Source organism: Melitaea cinxia, chromosome Z, assembly GCF_905220565.1.
Source record: "Melitaea cinxia chromosome Z, ilMelCinx1.1, whole genome shotgun sequence".
NCBI lineage: Eukaryota > Metazoa > Arthropoda > Insecta > Lepidoptera > Nymphalidae > Melitaea > Melitaea cinxia.
This window is the reverse complement of record NC_059424.1, coordinates 831791-849558: the sequence shown is the minus strand read 5'-3', so window position 1 is coordinate 849558 and position 17768 is coordinate 831791. Positions and strand designations below refer to the sequence as shown.

Below are 17768 nucleotides of genomic sequence, written 5' to 3'. Positions count from 1 at the left end.
TTTCGTTAGACTTAATCGCTTCTTTGTTGCATATTTATGACTATTTAATTTTTTACTGAACGTTTTTATATTTTTTTATTTTAAATTAACGAATTGATTTAGTGAAACATATATAGGTATGCTAAAGACTAACTTAACAAAGCATGTTACTCGTAACTTATAGCTAACACAATACGTGTAGTCATTAAATGTAACAATCAATGCCTGAACTTCATCAAACTTTCAAATGAAAACCGAGCTCGTAGCGTGTGCGCGGTAATTAATTTTATATTTTAATATTTAATTATATATATTAATAATATTTGTAATAATTTTATCATGTTTAATATAATTAAATTCCTAAATTTGACTATTAACTATTGTGTATAGTTTTATCATTTATATTTTATAATTGCTTATTAATTATTGATGTAAGTTATTAAGCTTCCACGGTTGCTAATAAGCTAACATGACCACGACGTCTGTTACGTTACCGAAATATCTAAATAATGTTTGAAATTATTGACTTCTTTATTAATATATATATATCTATGTTATTTACTGATATTAGTCACACGGTTAAAACCATAAACGCCGTCGTGCTTGTTTTTGTAACGTTGTCTCCAAGTTCCACCCAAATATCTCGGTAGTACACACCTCATCCAGACTGCGCCAGCTACCTTATACAAATCGTCGGTCAAGCAGGCAGAGGATGGCCCACAATGCGTTTGCCGAAGCGCAGGCTCCAAATCAGGACACGTAACCAGCACACTGCCACTTCGACTTTCTGTTTTTGCAGGGTATGTGGGTTATTTTCGTTTTTTTGTAGATAGTCTTAAAACGAGTTATTAGACATCTTTGTAGATAACCTAGCTATATTTAAGAAGAAACTATTAAAGTCATTTGATTCCTCAATCCAAAAGCTATGTAGCACTAATATTAATTTATACTAGTAATAGTTATTTAGTTCTTTATTTTGTGTGTATTTTTTTGTTTATGTCCTGCATATTTCAATATTTAATACTTTGGCATATAACTGACTATTATTTTTTTTAAACATGTAATTCTGTTGGTGGTTCTTACTAAATAAATAAATAAATATATTTCTTTTTTCATGTTATCAATAGGGTGATATATCATTATCATCATCATCACATCAGCCTATCGCAGTCCACTACTGGACATAGGCCTTCACAAGTTCAAGCCAAAAATGGCGTGAACTCATGTGTTTATTTGGGTGATATATGTGGCTTTAAATTTGTGAACTATCTACATCGTCAGTATTCGGCCGTAGTTCAAAACGAGTAGTACGAATTATTCAAAGACTTTTGTTTTCGAGTATTGCGTAGTCTTTGGAATGAAGACCAAACGCCGTCCAACAGAATCCTCCTATTGTTAACGTTGATAAATTTCGTTCTCATTCGTAAACAGTCCTACGCAGTGAAAGAAAATAAGTACGCAGGGGTGAGATTATATCATATTCGTGTTAGAAAGGTCTCTAAGTCTTTTGTATTTTACCTCAAAAACGTTTTATATATTGGAAATAGAATGATTCTATTGTTACCTTATAAAATTAAATTGAGGAAAACAATTTTGTTGATAATCGCATTTCAGGTTTACGAATATTTATAATATAAACATTTTCACACATTATTTTAAACGTATTCATAGAAATAAACAATTTATATTTTAATAAATTTTCGTGTCAGTAAAGAGCTTTCATTGTGTAATCATTCGTCATTCATCATTATCATTTCAGCCTATCACAGGCCACTAATATATATAAGCCAACCGGTGGCGGAATAACCATCCAACTACTGGCTTTGAAATACACAGGCCGAAGACGGGCAGCAGCGTCTTCGGTGCGACAAAGCCAGCCCTGCGGTCACCAACCCGCCTGCCCAGCGTGGTGACTATGGGCAAAACACATAAGTTCACGTTATTTTTGGCGTAAACTTGTGTAGGCCTATGTCCAGCAGTGGACTGTATAGGTTGTAATGATGACAGGCCACTGCTAGACATAGGCCTCCATAAGTTCACCCATAGTCACAACGCTGAAAATGGCGTGGACTCATATGTTGCTCATAGTCACCACGCTGGGCAGGCGGGTTGGTGACCTTAGGGTTAGCTTTGTCGCCCCGAAGACGCTGCTGCCCGTCTTCGGTCTGTGTATTTCAAAGCCAGCAGTTGGATGGATATCCCGCCATCGGTCAGCTTTTCAAGTTCTAAGGTGAGAGTGGAACTGGGATATCCCTTATTCGCCTTTTACGACACCCACGGGAAGAGAAGGGGTGGCTACATTCTTTACTGCCGTAGCTACACAGCGCTTGGGTCCTAGATGTCATTGTGTAATATGTCTAACTAAATAACAAGTTTTGAAATCATATATCAATCAATCCTATAACATTTTATAAAGAATGACTGCTCCGACAGAATTTCATAGTATCGCTGATCCTCTTTCTCTCTTGATCTTCTTGATCTCTCTGCTTTGGGCAGGAAATTTCAGGTACATAGCACTTGTTAGTATTTTTTTTTATAGAAGAGGGGGCAAACGGACAGTTGGCTCACCTGATGGTAAGTGAAAAACAACATCCACAGACACCCGCTACATCAAAGGATTAGCAGGCGCGTTGCCGGCCTTTAAAGTTAGTAGCATAAATCATTGTAATTAGATCGCAGTTACATTATAGAGCCATAAGTGAATTACGAAGTGAACCCTACACTATATGACAGGCTTTTAAAATATTTCCTACACGTGTCGATGGTGTGGAGGCGGTACTCTTTTAAACAACAGAGGACACAATAATTGAATACACGAGTGTGCGGACTTAAAAGGTGATTTTGCTTATTATGAATTGAAATTTAAATACTGCTATTGTATATTCTAACATAATGTTGGAATTAAGGAATGTTTATTAATTTGAGTTTCAAAAACAGCTGCGTTTTGTTTTTCATCGTTTATATCATACAAGCAGCCCGCCCCGGCTCTGCATGGTTGCAAAAGTTATCAGTGTTCCTCTGCTATATTATGCATGTATTATATTTCATACTACATTACATTGTCATACTCTGAAATCACTCGATTTATTAAAGAAAACCGCATCAAAATCCGTTGCGTAGTTTTAAAGATCTAAGCATACAGACAGCGGGAAGCGACTTTGTTTTATACTATGCAATGATTATTACACTTAAATAAAAATACATAATACATACTTAATTCAAATGAAATATAAACAAAGGCATTTGAAAAATGAATATGTAAGTTTTAATTTAGTTTTAAAATAAAGAACTAAGAATATATTTGAAGTACAATACATTGTTTTAAAACTTTTCCATTTTACAAAACTAACCGAATTTTTTATAGATGCAAGCTCTAGGACCATTTTCCTAACGTTACGTTATATAATAAAAAAAAATTAAACTTTTTCATAGTTTCTGTTTGAATCAAATTTCTATAACAATGCCAAATTGAATTCATAAATGTAATATTAATTTTAATAACATAAAATAAAAGTTCCTTTATAAGTCTCTTTTTCTAACTTCCTAACTCGTGAGATTGACTGACTACCTGGTAAACTTCATCGCCTTAATTTTTTTTTCTTAAATATTATAATTCCCTCACTTTAGCCTATCGCAATTTGCAGTCCACTGCTGGCCGTAAGCCTCCACAAGGTCGCGCCAAAAATGGCGTGAACTCATGAGTGTTACCCATATTCACTACGTTGGGCAGGCGGTTTGGTGACCGAAATATAATAAATATAATAATTACATATATCAAATTAAATATAGCCTATCTTTTATGTTTTATGTTTTATATCTTTTAAGTTGGATCAAACTGCATGCGGTGTGCAAATTTGATTAAAATCATTTAAGTAGTTTAGGAGTCCATCGCGGACAAAGAATATAATAAAAAATAAAAAATGGCTTATTAAGAAACTGCCTATATTTCCACTCCATCAGGTACGGCTTCATGCGAGTGTATAGAAGTGTTTATCGAAATGTCAGAATGCGAAGACAGTGCAATTTCCACTTGCCGTCAAGCCTTTCACGTCAGGTCGTCGTCATATTCATCCCGATAATCTCAAAAGATCTAGCTGCTGTTATTTAATTTAATGTGATTATGTAATTTGTTTTAGTTAGTTAACACATCATTATGAAAAAAAAAATTACTACTTTTTAAAAAAAAAAAGTCTTATTTATAAATTCAGAATATCTTTGAGTAACCTAATTTACGATTTTAGGCTTTCCCTTTGAGTTAGATCGCATAATCTATTTTATAATCATCATCCCTTCAGTCAACTTTCGCAGTCGCAGTCGACTTTTTAAGTTCCAAGGTGGTAGTGGTAGTACAATTATGTTATCGCCTCTCACACCACGACACCCGCGGGAAGAGAGCAGGATATATTCTTTACTGCCGTAACCACACAGCAAATGTATTTTATAATCCCATTAAAGAAAAAACTGTAATACCTTTTTTACATTTTATTTATTTATTTATTTGTACGAAAATTCGGGTAAAAATAATGACTTTAAGAGGTCTTCAAAAGTAAAAAATAATTTACATCAAACCTCATCTTTAAAGTTTCAAAAAACCACATTAAAATATTACTATTGTTTGTCGAAAACAGTTATTGAAAGTTCTGTCATAATCAGTGACGCACTTGCACTTGACCTGGCTCCGTGGAGGCAATCTAATCCTCAGCGAATTTGTACTTTCAACCGGAGGCAATTCTCTACCTACCCTCCCTTAACACGTGCAAGAGCCTTACTTAACTAAAAAAAAAAAACATTAATTGACTCTTTCTTTTCGCCCTAATTAAGATGTTTACATTTCTTAAAGCCGTGTCGTAAATAATTAATTGTAACGCGTTGGTAGATTTTAATTATCGTAAGAATACAAACGCCAAAACGTCAAATAAATTAATTTCTAGTTGATTCGTGTCTTGAATCCTCTTTCGATTCGCATTTAGTCAACTGAGGCGAAGAGTTATGAGTATTAGATCGAATATTAGTATGTTACAATCTAGATTTATAATCAAAGAAAAATGAAAAGTAAAACTTGCTTGCTTGCCATAAAATATCTTGCAACTATATTAGAGTCAGAGCATTTAAAAATCAACGCGAGTGATCCACGAGAAATATTTAATAATCTTGAAATTAACAAAATACCTTTTGATATCTCCGACAGCATTCATAATGTTTGTTTTATATAAATGACTACTCTGAAATTGTAATCATGAAACAATAACAGGTACATGAAACTGACAAGCATTGTAATTCGTTGTTAATTAATTAATTTCTTTTCATTGTAAATCGTACAGATTAACTATAAAATTTCAGTTACATCGAATTTTAATTAACACCGACAAGGCGGATTGTATTAATAAATTTTCATGTTTTCAAATTATCACTGACGATAACATGCCAGTTTAGTCATAATAAACTGGTCATGTTATCCAATAATACAACTTTGATTAAAGTATCTGCAAATAACTTTAATCTATGTACCAATGGTAATATGATAGGTTCGAACTCTGCTTTTCCTGGAAGCCTTAACATTTTTTTTCTTTTCAGTAAAGTCAGTCGACAGATCTAATTAAACGTAAATAATCTATTAGAGTCTTCCATTGGTTCCGTCCCTGTCGCTAAATGTCCAAGCGACTTTTTATTTAATCACATAAATTCCAATTGAAGGCAATGTTTGGTAATTATTTCAGTACGTTCCAATATTTACTTTTACAACCAAGTCTTACCTGAATTAAATCGACGTACTCCACTTCCAGCCGTTGCAGAGTATCGTCGACGGCCGCAGCTGTCTTTTCAGCCGAGAAGTCGAACATATTGGCCATGTCTTTCTCATAACGGCCGACCTTACTCCCGATATAGTAATACTTCCTTGGCACACCCGTCAGTGCCTATTGAAAACAAATAAATCTTTTAGAAATTTTTATACTTTATAAAATTAAACTTAAAATGCATATGTATGTGTTTTTTTTTTTGTAAATTCTGATACAATATGAAACAAGTGTTGCTGGAAAATCTTGAAAATTCGATGATCCAAACAACATTCATGTACCGAATTATGTAGCAACATAATCTTATATAAATAAATGAAATCGAATTACGCATTATTTCAGTGGCTTTGGCGCGATGCGTGGCCAAACGAAAATGATAATAATACATTTTAGTTACTTAGCTAGAGGTCTATAACTTATTACCCAAAAATTTTATTTTTTGATTTACGTTCTTCATAATTGTGTTTGCTCGCAAACGAAAAAAACCGACTTCAATTACATCGACGAGTAATACAACGTAGATCGACGAAAAAAAAGACAAGTAACTACGCGTTATCAAAGATTACTCAAATAGTAGTTATCAGATCTCAATAAAATTTATATGTAACCACATGACAAACATCAGCTTTCGATTAAATTTTAATTAATAAAAATTATTAAAATTGGTACACCCAGTAAAAAGTTATTGAGGATTTTCAAGAAGTTCCTTCGATTTCTCTGGAATCCCATCATCAAATCCTCCATTCCTTATTATGGTACTAAACTAGGAATATCTTCTTTCCAACAAAAAAAAAGAATTATCAAAATCGGTACATCCAGTAGAAAGTTATGCGGTATAATACAACGTAGATCGACGAAAAAATCGTCAAGTAAAAACGCATTATTAGATATAACTCGAAAAGTGGTTGTTAGTTCTCAAATAAATTTAAATGGGACCAATTGACACACACCACCTTTCGATTAAAAAAAAAATTGTCGAAATCGGTCCACACGGTCAAAAGTTCTGATGTAACATACATAAAAAAAATACAGTCGAATTGAGAACCTCCTCCTTTTTTGGAAGTCTTTTAAAAACCATAGAGCTATCAATTCACATTGTAGCATGTACAAGACAACAAATTACATTTAAATTCATGGTTTAAAACTAAAGATCAATGTTAGAACGTTAATATTATTCAATCTTCTACTTGCCAATGTCTGAATACAATTGAATAATAATCTCTGAGCGGGAGACGAACTCACAACGTAGTAGTTAGATAACAGATCTACTTTGATTATAAGTAAGGATATTGATTTAAAATGGAAACGCAAAAATAAAGGTAAAAATACAGGCTGGATCGTAAAATAAAGAATATAAATTTGAATGGCTACGTTTAGGCAGTTAAAGGAAATCATGTTGTGGAGAAGCTAGCGAAGGATTGGTGGAATGTTCGTTAACACTTGGCGGTGCCGTTTTCGTCTTCGATCACTAATCATGATGTATTGTGATGTTAGTATATAGGTAATTAGCTTACATAGACTTTTATATTACTAGAATGGGAACTGTCAAGTAAAAGGCATTTATTCATTTATTTAAAAGCAGTACACACCTTCGCTATGGTTTTCTCGGAAACGCCCTGACCGTACCAGTAGCTGGTCTCGATGTAGTTCACTCCTCGAGTCAGGGCTTCATTGATTATCGCCAAGCTCTTTTCTTCATCGAAATTTCTGTGAATAATATTGATCATATTGAATAATAAAACTGAAACTACAAATATTAAATTAATAGCGAGGCACGGAACAAAAACGGTCGCTATTGTACTCCTTAATACTAACATTCCTAGTGTCCTGATCCTAGACACTCATTGTATCCTAAAGGTTGTGTAAAGTAACAACGTTTTATATCCAAGCCTATAGATCTGAAAAATGAAAAAGCAGTTTGATAAACCAACCTGATCCACTGCAAATACGCGATCAATTATTCCGTAATGAGATTCATTATTGTTTTTTTAACCGACTTCCAAAAAAGGAGGAGGTTCTCAATTCGAATGTTTTTTTTTTTATGTATGTTACTTCAGAACTTTTGACTGGGTGGAGCGATTTCGACAAATTTTCTTTTGATTGAAAGGTGGTGTGTGTCATTTGGTCCCATTTAAATTTATTTGAGATCTAACAATTACTTTTCGAGTTATATCTAATAATGCGTTTTTACTTGACGCTTTTTTCGTCGACCTACGTTGTATTATACCCTATAACTTTCTACTGGATGTACCGGTTTTGATAATTCTTTTTTTGTTAGAAAGGAGATACTTCTAATTTGGTACCATGATAAGGATAGGAAACTAGGATCTGATGATGGGATCTTAGAGAAATCGAGGGAACTCTCGAAAATCCGCAATAACTTTTTACTGGGTGTACCGATTTTGATAATTTTTAATTTAATCGAAAGCTGATGTTTATCATGTGGTCATGTGGTTTTATCGAGATCTGATAACTACTTTTTGAGTAATCTTTGATAACGCGTAGTTACTTGACTATTTTTTCGTCGATCTACGTTGTATTACTCGTCGATGTAATTGAAGTCGGTTTTTTTCGTTTGCGAGCAAACACAATTATTATTTTTAATAACAACGGAACTGGCAACCAACAGTTGCACACATTTTCCGCAGCACATTGAGGAGACAAACATTCAGGCCCGAAACAAATTTTCACATAACTAAAAGTATAAGCCTCGAATGGCAACTTTCAACTTTTCTGGTCTCCTGGTCTCACCTCAAATTTGAAACCTAATTATTCCTGAACGTTCAATGAATAACTACTCATCGATTACTTTTTTTTCGTTGCAGTAAATTACTTTATTGCTTCGAGTTTTTACCGACTTTAAATTTTTAATAAAAATGAGCGAGGAGTTGTAATTGAACATCCGCCAGTCGAGGCCTCGAAGATAAATAATAAATCGAATTTCACTGCACATTGTACGGGTTGAAGTTTCTTGCGCTATTTCGTTTCTATAAATTACCCATTACATTTATTTTTAAATATGGAACTAGGTTGGCAAACAAGCATACGGCTCACCTGATCGTAAGCGATTACCGTAGCTTATAGAGGTCTGCAACACCAGAAGCATCGCAAGGGCGTTCCCGACTCTACCCTATTCTACTCACCTACCCAGGAACCTCTGGTCACCTTACTCACCCACAGGAACACAATACTATTTGAAACAGTGTTATTTAGCTTTGGTTTCTGTGAGGTTGAGGTTCGAGTATGCCGTGTGGTGTTTTTTCCCGTGGGGGTCGAAAAAGGCGACCGAGGGATAAACCTGGCTTAAAATCATCAGGGTCCTGGAGAAGGAAAACTTTATTTGAAACCCGGAATGGGATCTCCGTCAAGTATTCGCAGCATAGCTCTAAAATGCCAAAGACTCTTGCAGCCGAACTGGCTCCACACGTATCGACTTGTCGTTTCTGTGGGCCTATCCAGTGAGATCGAGGGGATGGCTCAGAGCTTAAGCAACTCTGCGTTTTCCTAAAGAGTGTCCTAGGCGACACAGTGTCTGTCTGACACTGTTTAAATCGTCTGAAATAGACGGACTAAGACCAATGAGGTTAGTACCTAGGTTAAGGTTGAGGTTGGGGTAGTCCCCAGTCGAGCTGCTCCATATTTTGAGCAGGAAATTTCCTGCTGTGCCCTATCATAATTATGTAACAGAAAGCAAAAAAAAAGCAATAACCGGTACATATATAACATAGGAAGAGAGGTACATTTAGTCTAAGACGTAGATCTTTAAGTACATTTTTTATAGTGTTAACCGATGAAATACAAAAATAAGAGCTCCATCTACGTAGTTGAAGTCAGTTAAACTCAAAAGCTACTCGTCGGATCTTGTTTCAATTTAAATGGGATATCATGACCAGTTCCGAACGACAAAGAATCAGCAATATCGCTACACTCAGTAAATAGTTATGAGGTAACTCACGTAAAACATGTAACGGTACGATCAAATGTGGAACCTCTAAATTTTTGACGTTAGTTAATAAATATTTACTACCTTTATATATTTTTTGCTCTAATAGAAAAATATAAGTAATTTTCTGACAGTAATTTATGTATGGTGTTCATTCCGCACCGTTGCCGTCGAGCTATGCCCATGAATGTGTTACAGCATATAGGTACAGAGTTTAGTTAACTGAATGTTTATTCATGATGGCGTCGATGAGCATTGAGCTGTCGCAACAAATCTACAGGACATAGCGCTACGTTTGTTGAAGTCAACCTTCCGATACAGAAGTCAGAAATTCATCCTATCGCAAATCAGGCAAATATATTTATATGTTTACTGACTCGACGAACGTTTGGCGTCTTGCGAACTGTCAAGTGTGTGAAGATTAAATAATCGTCATGTATTTGTCTGCATCAAATTGAATAAGTAATTTATTTTGGAGTTAGCTCCTTAAGAATCAATTTTTAATATAAAATAATATAAGGTAAAAAAAAATATAACCTAAAAATAAAAATATAACCCCCGGTATAAAAAAAATATATGATATAAAATTTATTGAACGAATGGCCTTGTTACGTTGTCCGAAACGCCATCTTAGATAGATAGATGGAGTTATTTCATTAGTTTTTTTTTTTTTATACATAGATAGGCTGGCGTTTGACCGCTATTTCACCTGATGATAAGTGAAAATGCGGTCTAAGATGGAGCACGCTTACCTAGTAACCTATTCAAGTTTATTTATATGATATGGTATGGTATTGTTTTTCTTAGACTAGTAAGCCTTTTTTGTGCCTATTTAGACAGTCGATCTGAAGGAGTAAACTCCAGTTGTGCGTCGGAGCTGACATATACACTTTTTTGTTGTGATCGTCAAGACGAGGTTTGTGTAAAAGGAAATTAAAAAAAACCGACATTTCACAAATCTAACGACGTTATATATGATTTTATAAGGACATGCACTGTAAAGCGGAATCATCACACACCAGCGCAGGCGTCTGTACCCTGTATTTACTTGGACTACGTTGTTCTATCAATTTTAAACGAAATGCGTTGCATATAAGCGTAACCGCACCTTAACATCTCTATCAAAATATAATTTATCAAGGTGAACTAGCTCTTCTGTTGATCTAGGGTCTAGTAACTCGTACAAAACTTCTGATGTAGGAACTATAAGCTTCAGTACAAAACTGTTGTTCGTAGTAAAAGCACTACAGCCGAGGAAATCAAGAAGTGAAATGTTTTGTAAGGAGCTTTAATTACAAGTTCCAATAAATAAACGTTAGCATCTAGCATCGCATCTGACGAGACAACTTGAATACATGTAGGTACTCGTACTAGAGTTAACTATAGCCAAAGCTGCTAAAGATTTATTCTTTTGAATTTTAAAATAAAAGCAATAAGGTCGAGACGATGAGATAACGATCGCTTAAACGTAATGCACTCGAAAATACATAGCATGAGATAAAAATATATTTAATGTTTAATTTTAAAAATTTGTTTTTACTAATGAAATACGCGGTCATTTCTTTTCTGAGAGAGATTTTATGCTACGTTAAATCATAACTGTTTGGCAAAATAAGTAATCTATACATATAATAAAATGGTAGGAAAGTCAAAACTGTACATTGAATATTTTTTTTAAGAATACTTGGGGTGTGATCTACAATCGATACCGAAGCCAAAAATATAGTTTTTAGAATTTTTGTCTGTTTGTCTGTTTGTATGTCCGAGATAGACTCAAAAAGTACTGCATGGATTTACTTCAAATTTGGCACGAATATTATTAAGAATTCGGGTCAACATATAGGCTACATATTATCATGCTATCACCTACGGGGAACGAGCAGTGAACCGAGATTTCTTCAACGCATTTGAATTTTGTTATTATTATGTTAATAACTATGTCATAAGCTAGCTTCACACTATAAACAAAGACATTCTGTAGCATATTTAGTATCAGCATTGCACCCGTGCGAAGCCGGGGCGGGTCGCTAGTGCCTTAAATATAATAATAATTAATATAGGTTTTATAATTTAGTTGAAATACTCGATAGTTGCTACCGCTCAAATGTCACGGTATGGGTTAATCGGTAACACACGCCTTCAATAATCCAATCAGAAGAGTAATATCATTGCCACTGATTGACTAATAAGCGTAATTAATTTAACCGATACTGTATTGTCAAATCAATGCGGCTTACGTGATGTAACCGATTTTATTTATTCTATTACCGATTCAAACTTTATTACACTCGTAATAGGATTCACATTTCATTAAAATAAGTAAAATAATGTGTCGACTTCAAAGCATCAACCGTAAGTTTATCACCTTGATAACGTGTTATCGCTTAAGTATTGTAGTATATTTCTTTATTATTTTTCTGTTACACGACACTGAGCACAAATATTGTTGATATAGTCAATTTCTTTAAAATGTATGTCTTTACACGTTAAACGCCGCCAAAATTTATTAGTTTTTCCGTTTGGGCCATGGAGGACAACATGTAATTGACACACAATTGTTCCGTTGGTGCCGCGGGGGATACAAGATAACCGCGAGCTAGATTTAACTTTAAAAAAATATGAATTAGAAATATCTGGCAGATAGTATAAGGAAAAATAAATAAGTTCTTTAAAAATAAATAGTGCGATAATAACTTTTTATTAAAAATTTGTAAATAACTAAATAAGCGATTTGAAGGTCCATCGATTACATAAGTGTCGCCCAAGTGGTGACCCCCGTGGCGTTTAACGTGTTAAGCTAAAATACCTGTCTTCTAGCTTGGTTGTTTGGTTAAATGGTTATTTATGATGTACTGAATTTAAAAGATAATTATAAACCAAATTTTAAGTTATAAAGCATGAGAATTTATGTGGTTTTTTTTTAATAGTATATATTCATCATCACATCGTCACTTAAGCATATCACAGTCCACTGCTGGACATAGGCCTCCACAAGTTCGCACCGAAAATGGCATGAACTCATGTGTTTTGTCCACCACGCTGGGCAGGCGGGTTGGTGAACGCAGGGCTGGCTTTGTCGCACCAAAGATATTGCTGCCCGTCTTCGGCCTACGTATTGTTATTTTTATCATATTTAATATATTTTTTATGATATATTTCATCAAGAGATTATTTTAAAATGACTCTGAAGTATAGCGATCTCATTGTATTATTATCGATCGATGTATCATATCGACTATCGATTCTATCGATTAATTGTACATATTATTGTATGAAAAATAATTATGATTGTGTGTTAATATTTTCTGACATAACAGAATAACGGATGAACTCGAAAAGGAGCAGGAAATTTAAAAAAATTCTCCAAGAACTGAATCATAGCTGTATAAAACAAAGTCGCTTACATACTTAAATCCTTAAAACTACGCAACGGATTTTGAGGCGGTTAGTGGAAGAACACTGATAGTTTTTGCAACCGTGCGAAGGCAGGGCGGGTCGCGCTAGTAATTGAATATACTCAAAATAATAAGTTAACAATGGAAAATAGTTTTGTAGTTTTGTACTTACATTTTTAATCTGATGAGTTTTTTTTAAATTTACAGAAAGATGATAATTTGTTTATTTCTTTATTTCTCATAGCACAATAGCCTTATAACAGATATATGTACGCTTCAGCCTGTAATATCCCACTTCTGGGCATAGGCTTCTTTCCCCGTGTAGGGGAAGGATCAGAGCTTAATCCACCACGCTGCTCCAATGCTGGTTGGCGGATATATACTCTACTATGAGTAACGATCGCTATCAGGCGTAGATTTTAACAACCGGGACCAATGGCTTAACGTGCTCTCCGAGGCACGGTGGGGAGACCTACAAGAACTGCATAAACACCCAGACCACGGCAAACACCTGTATGGCCAATACAAATGTTTGTCATGTGTGGGGATCGAACCCGCAACCGCCAGCGCAACAGGTACAATCCATAGCTGTGGCCGTTACGCCAACGCGGCGGCCGTTACACCAACGCGGCGGCCGTTACGCCAACGCGGCGGCCTGATATGTATAGCTCAGAAATTACAAATGTGTAAAAATCATTTTCTAAATCTTTACCAGTCAACCTTTGAACGTATGCTATAGGACGAATCCACTACATTGCTCCGATGCGAGTTGGCGCAAATATTCCCTACTATGAGTAACGATCGCTATTAGGTGTAAAAGATACATAACGAGAACGACAAAACGTGGTCTCCGAGGCACGGTGGTGAGAGCCACAAGGGCTAACAACCAACCGGAAATAAATATTTGTATAAACACAAATAAATATCCACTCCGAGCTGGAATCGAACCCGCGACCGTCGGTGTTTAGGCGCCGCCGACACGGCACACGCACCATTACAACAGAGCGGTCGTCAATGTTTTTTAAATTTGAAAAAGTACAAAATCTTGTCAAGTTTACTTGATCCCACAGCAGAGGGATCAGGCAAATTGTTGCCATGACGACGACAGCCGCGACTCTGTCACACTGATTAAAAGTGCGTATTTAGGTTACCCCACACTCAATCGCCCGGCACAATGAAATAAACTACCATAAAATGTCCGTACCAAGATTCGGATCACTTTATTTGTTTTTTAAATATTGTTGTTTATAAAACAAATCGATAATTCAAAAATATTTTTTTGACAAAAATACAAGGGTGTGCTTTAGAGCACACGACTGAAGTCAAACTTCCTTAGTTACCCCTACACTAATATGCGAAACGTTACTCTCTCTCTTTCTATCTTCACTAACTTATATCTACTTCTCAACTTCCGTTCGACTCACCAGATAAGACTTTTCGTAACGATCTCGTCACGCTTTCACTTTTTACTCCCCAAGTCAAGCGCGCGTAAAACAAGTTTAACTTCAAATATTTTTTTCTGTAGGTATACATGAGTGAGAATCTATCAAACTATCTTATAAACTACATCTACGTTTCAGCCTGTAATATCCCACTACTGGGCATAGGCCTCTTACCCCATGTAGGACAAGGATCAGAGCTTAATCCACCACGCTGCTCCGATGCGGGTTGGCGGATATATTCCCTACTATGAGTAACGATTGCTATCAGGTGTACATGATAACAACCGGGACCGACGGCTTAATATTCTCTCCGAGGCATGGTGGGGAGACCCACCAGGACTGCACAAACACCCAGACCACGGCAAACACCAGTATGGACAATACAAGTATTTGTCTTGTGCGGGGATCGAACCCGCATCCGCCAACGCAACAGGTACAATCTATGGCTGTAACCGTTGCGCCAACGCGGCATCTAACTACATCTGATTTTGAATAAACACGTAATAAAACAGTAAGCTTTCAATAATGTCAATACAAGGTGACGTTGTGTGAGCAGGTAACAAACAACCTGGTGCCATCAATATGTAATATGTTTATCGGATCTTGAACGTAATTATCATAATCTGCTGTTATTTACTGAACTGTATAAATCAACGTCTGTTTGATATTTTCTGATCAGTGAAAATTAATTAACGAGCTGTCGCGTATACTAACTCTCATGTGAACTCTGGAAACGCTCATCAATTATACGAAAAATAATGTTTATAAATTATTAAATTTCTTTTTTTTCATACAACGAGGTCGGCAAACATACGCCTCCCCTGATGGTAAGCGTTCACCGTAACCTATTGATGCCTGCAACACCAGAAGCAAGCTTGAATTGACTAGATTAGCACATACTTTGATGCACGTTCCTAGGATCCATTGGATTGTAGTCGATGATCAACCGATATGTTCTGAACTCGTATCCAGTGTGCTTAGGTAAGTAAATATATGTTGTGATATTTATCAGACTATGACATAATAGAAAGGTGATGTCTATTTAGAGACTAGAGGTTGATTTTTTAAACATTGTTTTTTTATAAAACTAGTTTGACAAACAAGCATACGGATCACCTGATGGTAAGTGATTACCGTAGCTTATAGACGCCTGCAACATCAGAAGCATTCCAAGCTCGTTGCCGACCTTATCCCCAATTCCCCCCAATAGCTCTGGTCACCTCACTCACCACAGGAACACAACACTGCTTGAAAGCAGTTTTATTTAGCTGTGATCTTCTGTATGGTCGAGGTACTACCCCAGTCGGGCTGCTCCATATTTTTAATAGGAAATTTCCAGCTGTGCCCTACCCCAGTTAAAATTGTTGATATTTAATATGCAAGTCCGAATGGGGAAGTACCTCGACCTTACAGAAGATCACAGCTAAATAATGCCACTCTCAAGCAGTATTGTGTTCCTATGTTCAATAAGGTAGCAAGTCCTCCTGAGTAGGGTAATTGATTACCATCAGGTAGGCCGTACGCTTGTTTGGCGACCTAGTTCTATGAAAAAAAAACCTAAATTTCTTTAAGACGTGAATTAACGAGACAATGACAGTTTAAAGAAATAATTGTATCGCTTCGTGTCGTCGTTTGCAACGGAGACGTTTGCAGGGAAGTTCGAGGAACGTTGACGAAATGACGGACCGAAGCTGTCAAATGTACGTCAACGTATTGCATACCATTAGTTTCATATAATTTAAAACATAAAAAATCTAAAATGTAGTTCCGATAAGCCCATACCGCTTTTTTTTCTTGAAATTTCATATAATTATGTATTTTTGACTCGCTGATCACGAATATGATATTTAAAATTGGCGCAAATTTCTTTATCAAGCTCAAAACTCGTAAAAATTGATGAAAAACTCATTTTTGCAGGTTTTTCTACGCTGTCTAGATAAATATTGATCTTTAAGAAAAATGTTTCCCATAGATAGAAGTTGTAGATTATCAAAAAATACACGTTTTATGTCTTATACATTTTTTGAACTAAAACATTTTGTTTTTGGAGGAAAATGGTAAAAACGTTCGTCATGGCGAGAAGGTTGGAATGTCTTCAAGACGAGCTTCAAAGCTGCGCTTACGTTACTTTTTTGTTTATTGTTTTTTTCAATACTGGGTTAGGTTAGATTGGTTTTTTCACTTTATTTGTTTTTTTTTAAGGGACCAAATGGCATCTGTTCCGCATCGAACAAAAAAAAAAAATTTAGTTGTCTTTAAAGTTGGTTTACGTACGATAGTTTAGCGTAGCAAAATCATAACAAAACATCTCCTCGGACATATAGGCCAAGCGAGTGATAGTATATGGAGAATTCCATAAACTATCGCTGAGCGCAATGGGCCAAGGAGCGTAACGCAATGAGTCATCCTTTTTCGTGCATGCCGCCGGCGTTCATCGATTTATAAGATGATGTCACGTCAAAAGAATCACGTAAATCGGATCAGAAATATCCTAAATAATATATACATTAAAAAATATCATCAGAAATGATAGCCCTCCTCCTCCCTTTTGAAGTCTGTTAATTAGAACTATTACAATCAGCACCAGTGTTGAGATGAGTTTCCAAGCTTAGGTTCAAACATTTTGTCAAACCGTTCCACTATGGGAAAGCCCCATACAAAGCCGTCTTAAAACCGTTTCACGAGAAAGTCGTTGTTATGGAATAAAAATAATAAATTATATATTCTAATAAATAAGCTTTCTTTATCCTATTTTTTTTTATTTTTTTTATTTTTTGTTATAATGTATATAAATAGGCTCCAAAGCTAACTCATGTTCAATAACGTAATTTTAACGTAATGCGTTACTACAATTCAACGCCACATTACTCGAAAGTTTTTGATATAAATGTATAAGTATTATACATTTTTTAAATGCTTATAATCTCCTCTTAACGTTTCGTAATTAGTATTATATATGTTACCGGCCAAACCCGATTTCAGGACAAACTAGTTTTGACTAGGCTAAACTAGTTCTTCCTATACGTGTTAGGATTAACTAGTATAGCCTAGGCAAAACTAGTTTGTCCTTAACCCGATAGGATAAACCAGTTTAGGCTAGTCCAAACTAATTTGTCCTAAGCCCGATAGGATAGACCAGTTTAGGCCAGGCCAAACTAGTTGATCCTGATATAAATACGCACACTTTAGGATAAACTGGTATGGCCTAGTCTAA

The 17768-nt window shown here is 35.4% G+C and overlaps 1 protein-coding gene across 1 annotated transcript in view; it reads right to left on the bottom strand.

Annotated features, from left to right (window-relative positions):
• The window catches only part of LOC123668353 (L-galactose dehydrogenase-like), a 46996-nt gene that overhangs the window by 18228 nt on the left and 11000 nt on the right, over positions 1-17768 (bottom strand). Inside the window, exons 2-3 of the mRNA XM_045602092.1 lie at positions 7364-7481; positions 5733-5894 (exon numbers count right to left, since the gene is read on the bottom strand). Coding sequence (XP_045458048.1) covers positions 5733-5894; positions 7364-7481 — 280 coding nt within the window. The remainder of the gene's footprint in view (positions 1-5732; positions 5895-7363; positions 7482-17768) is intronic.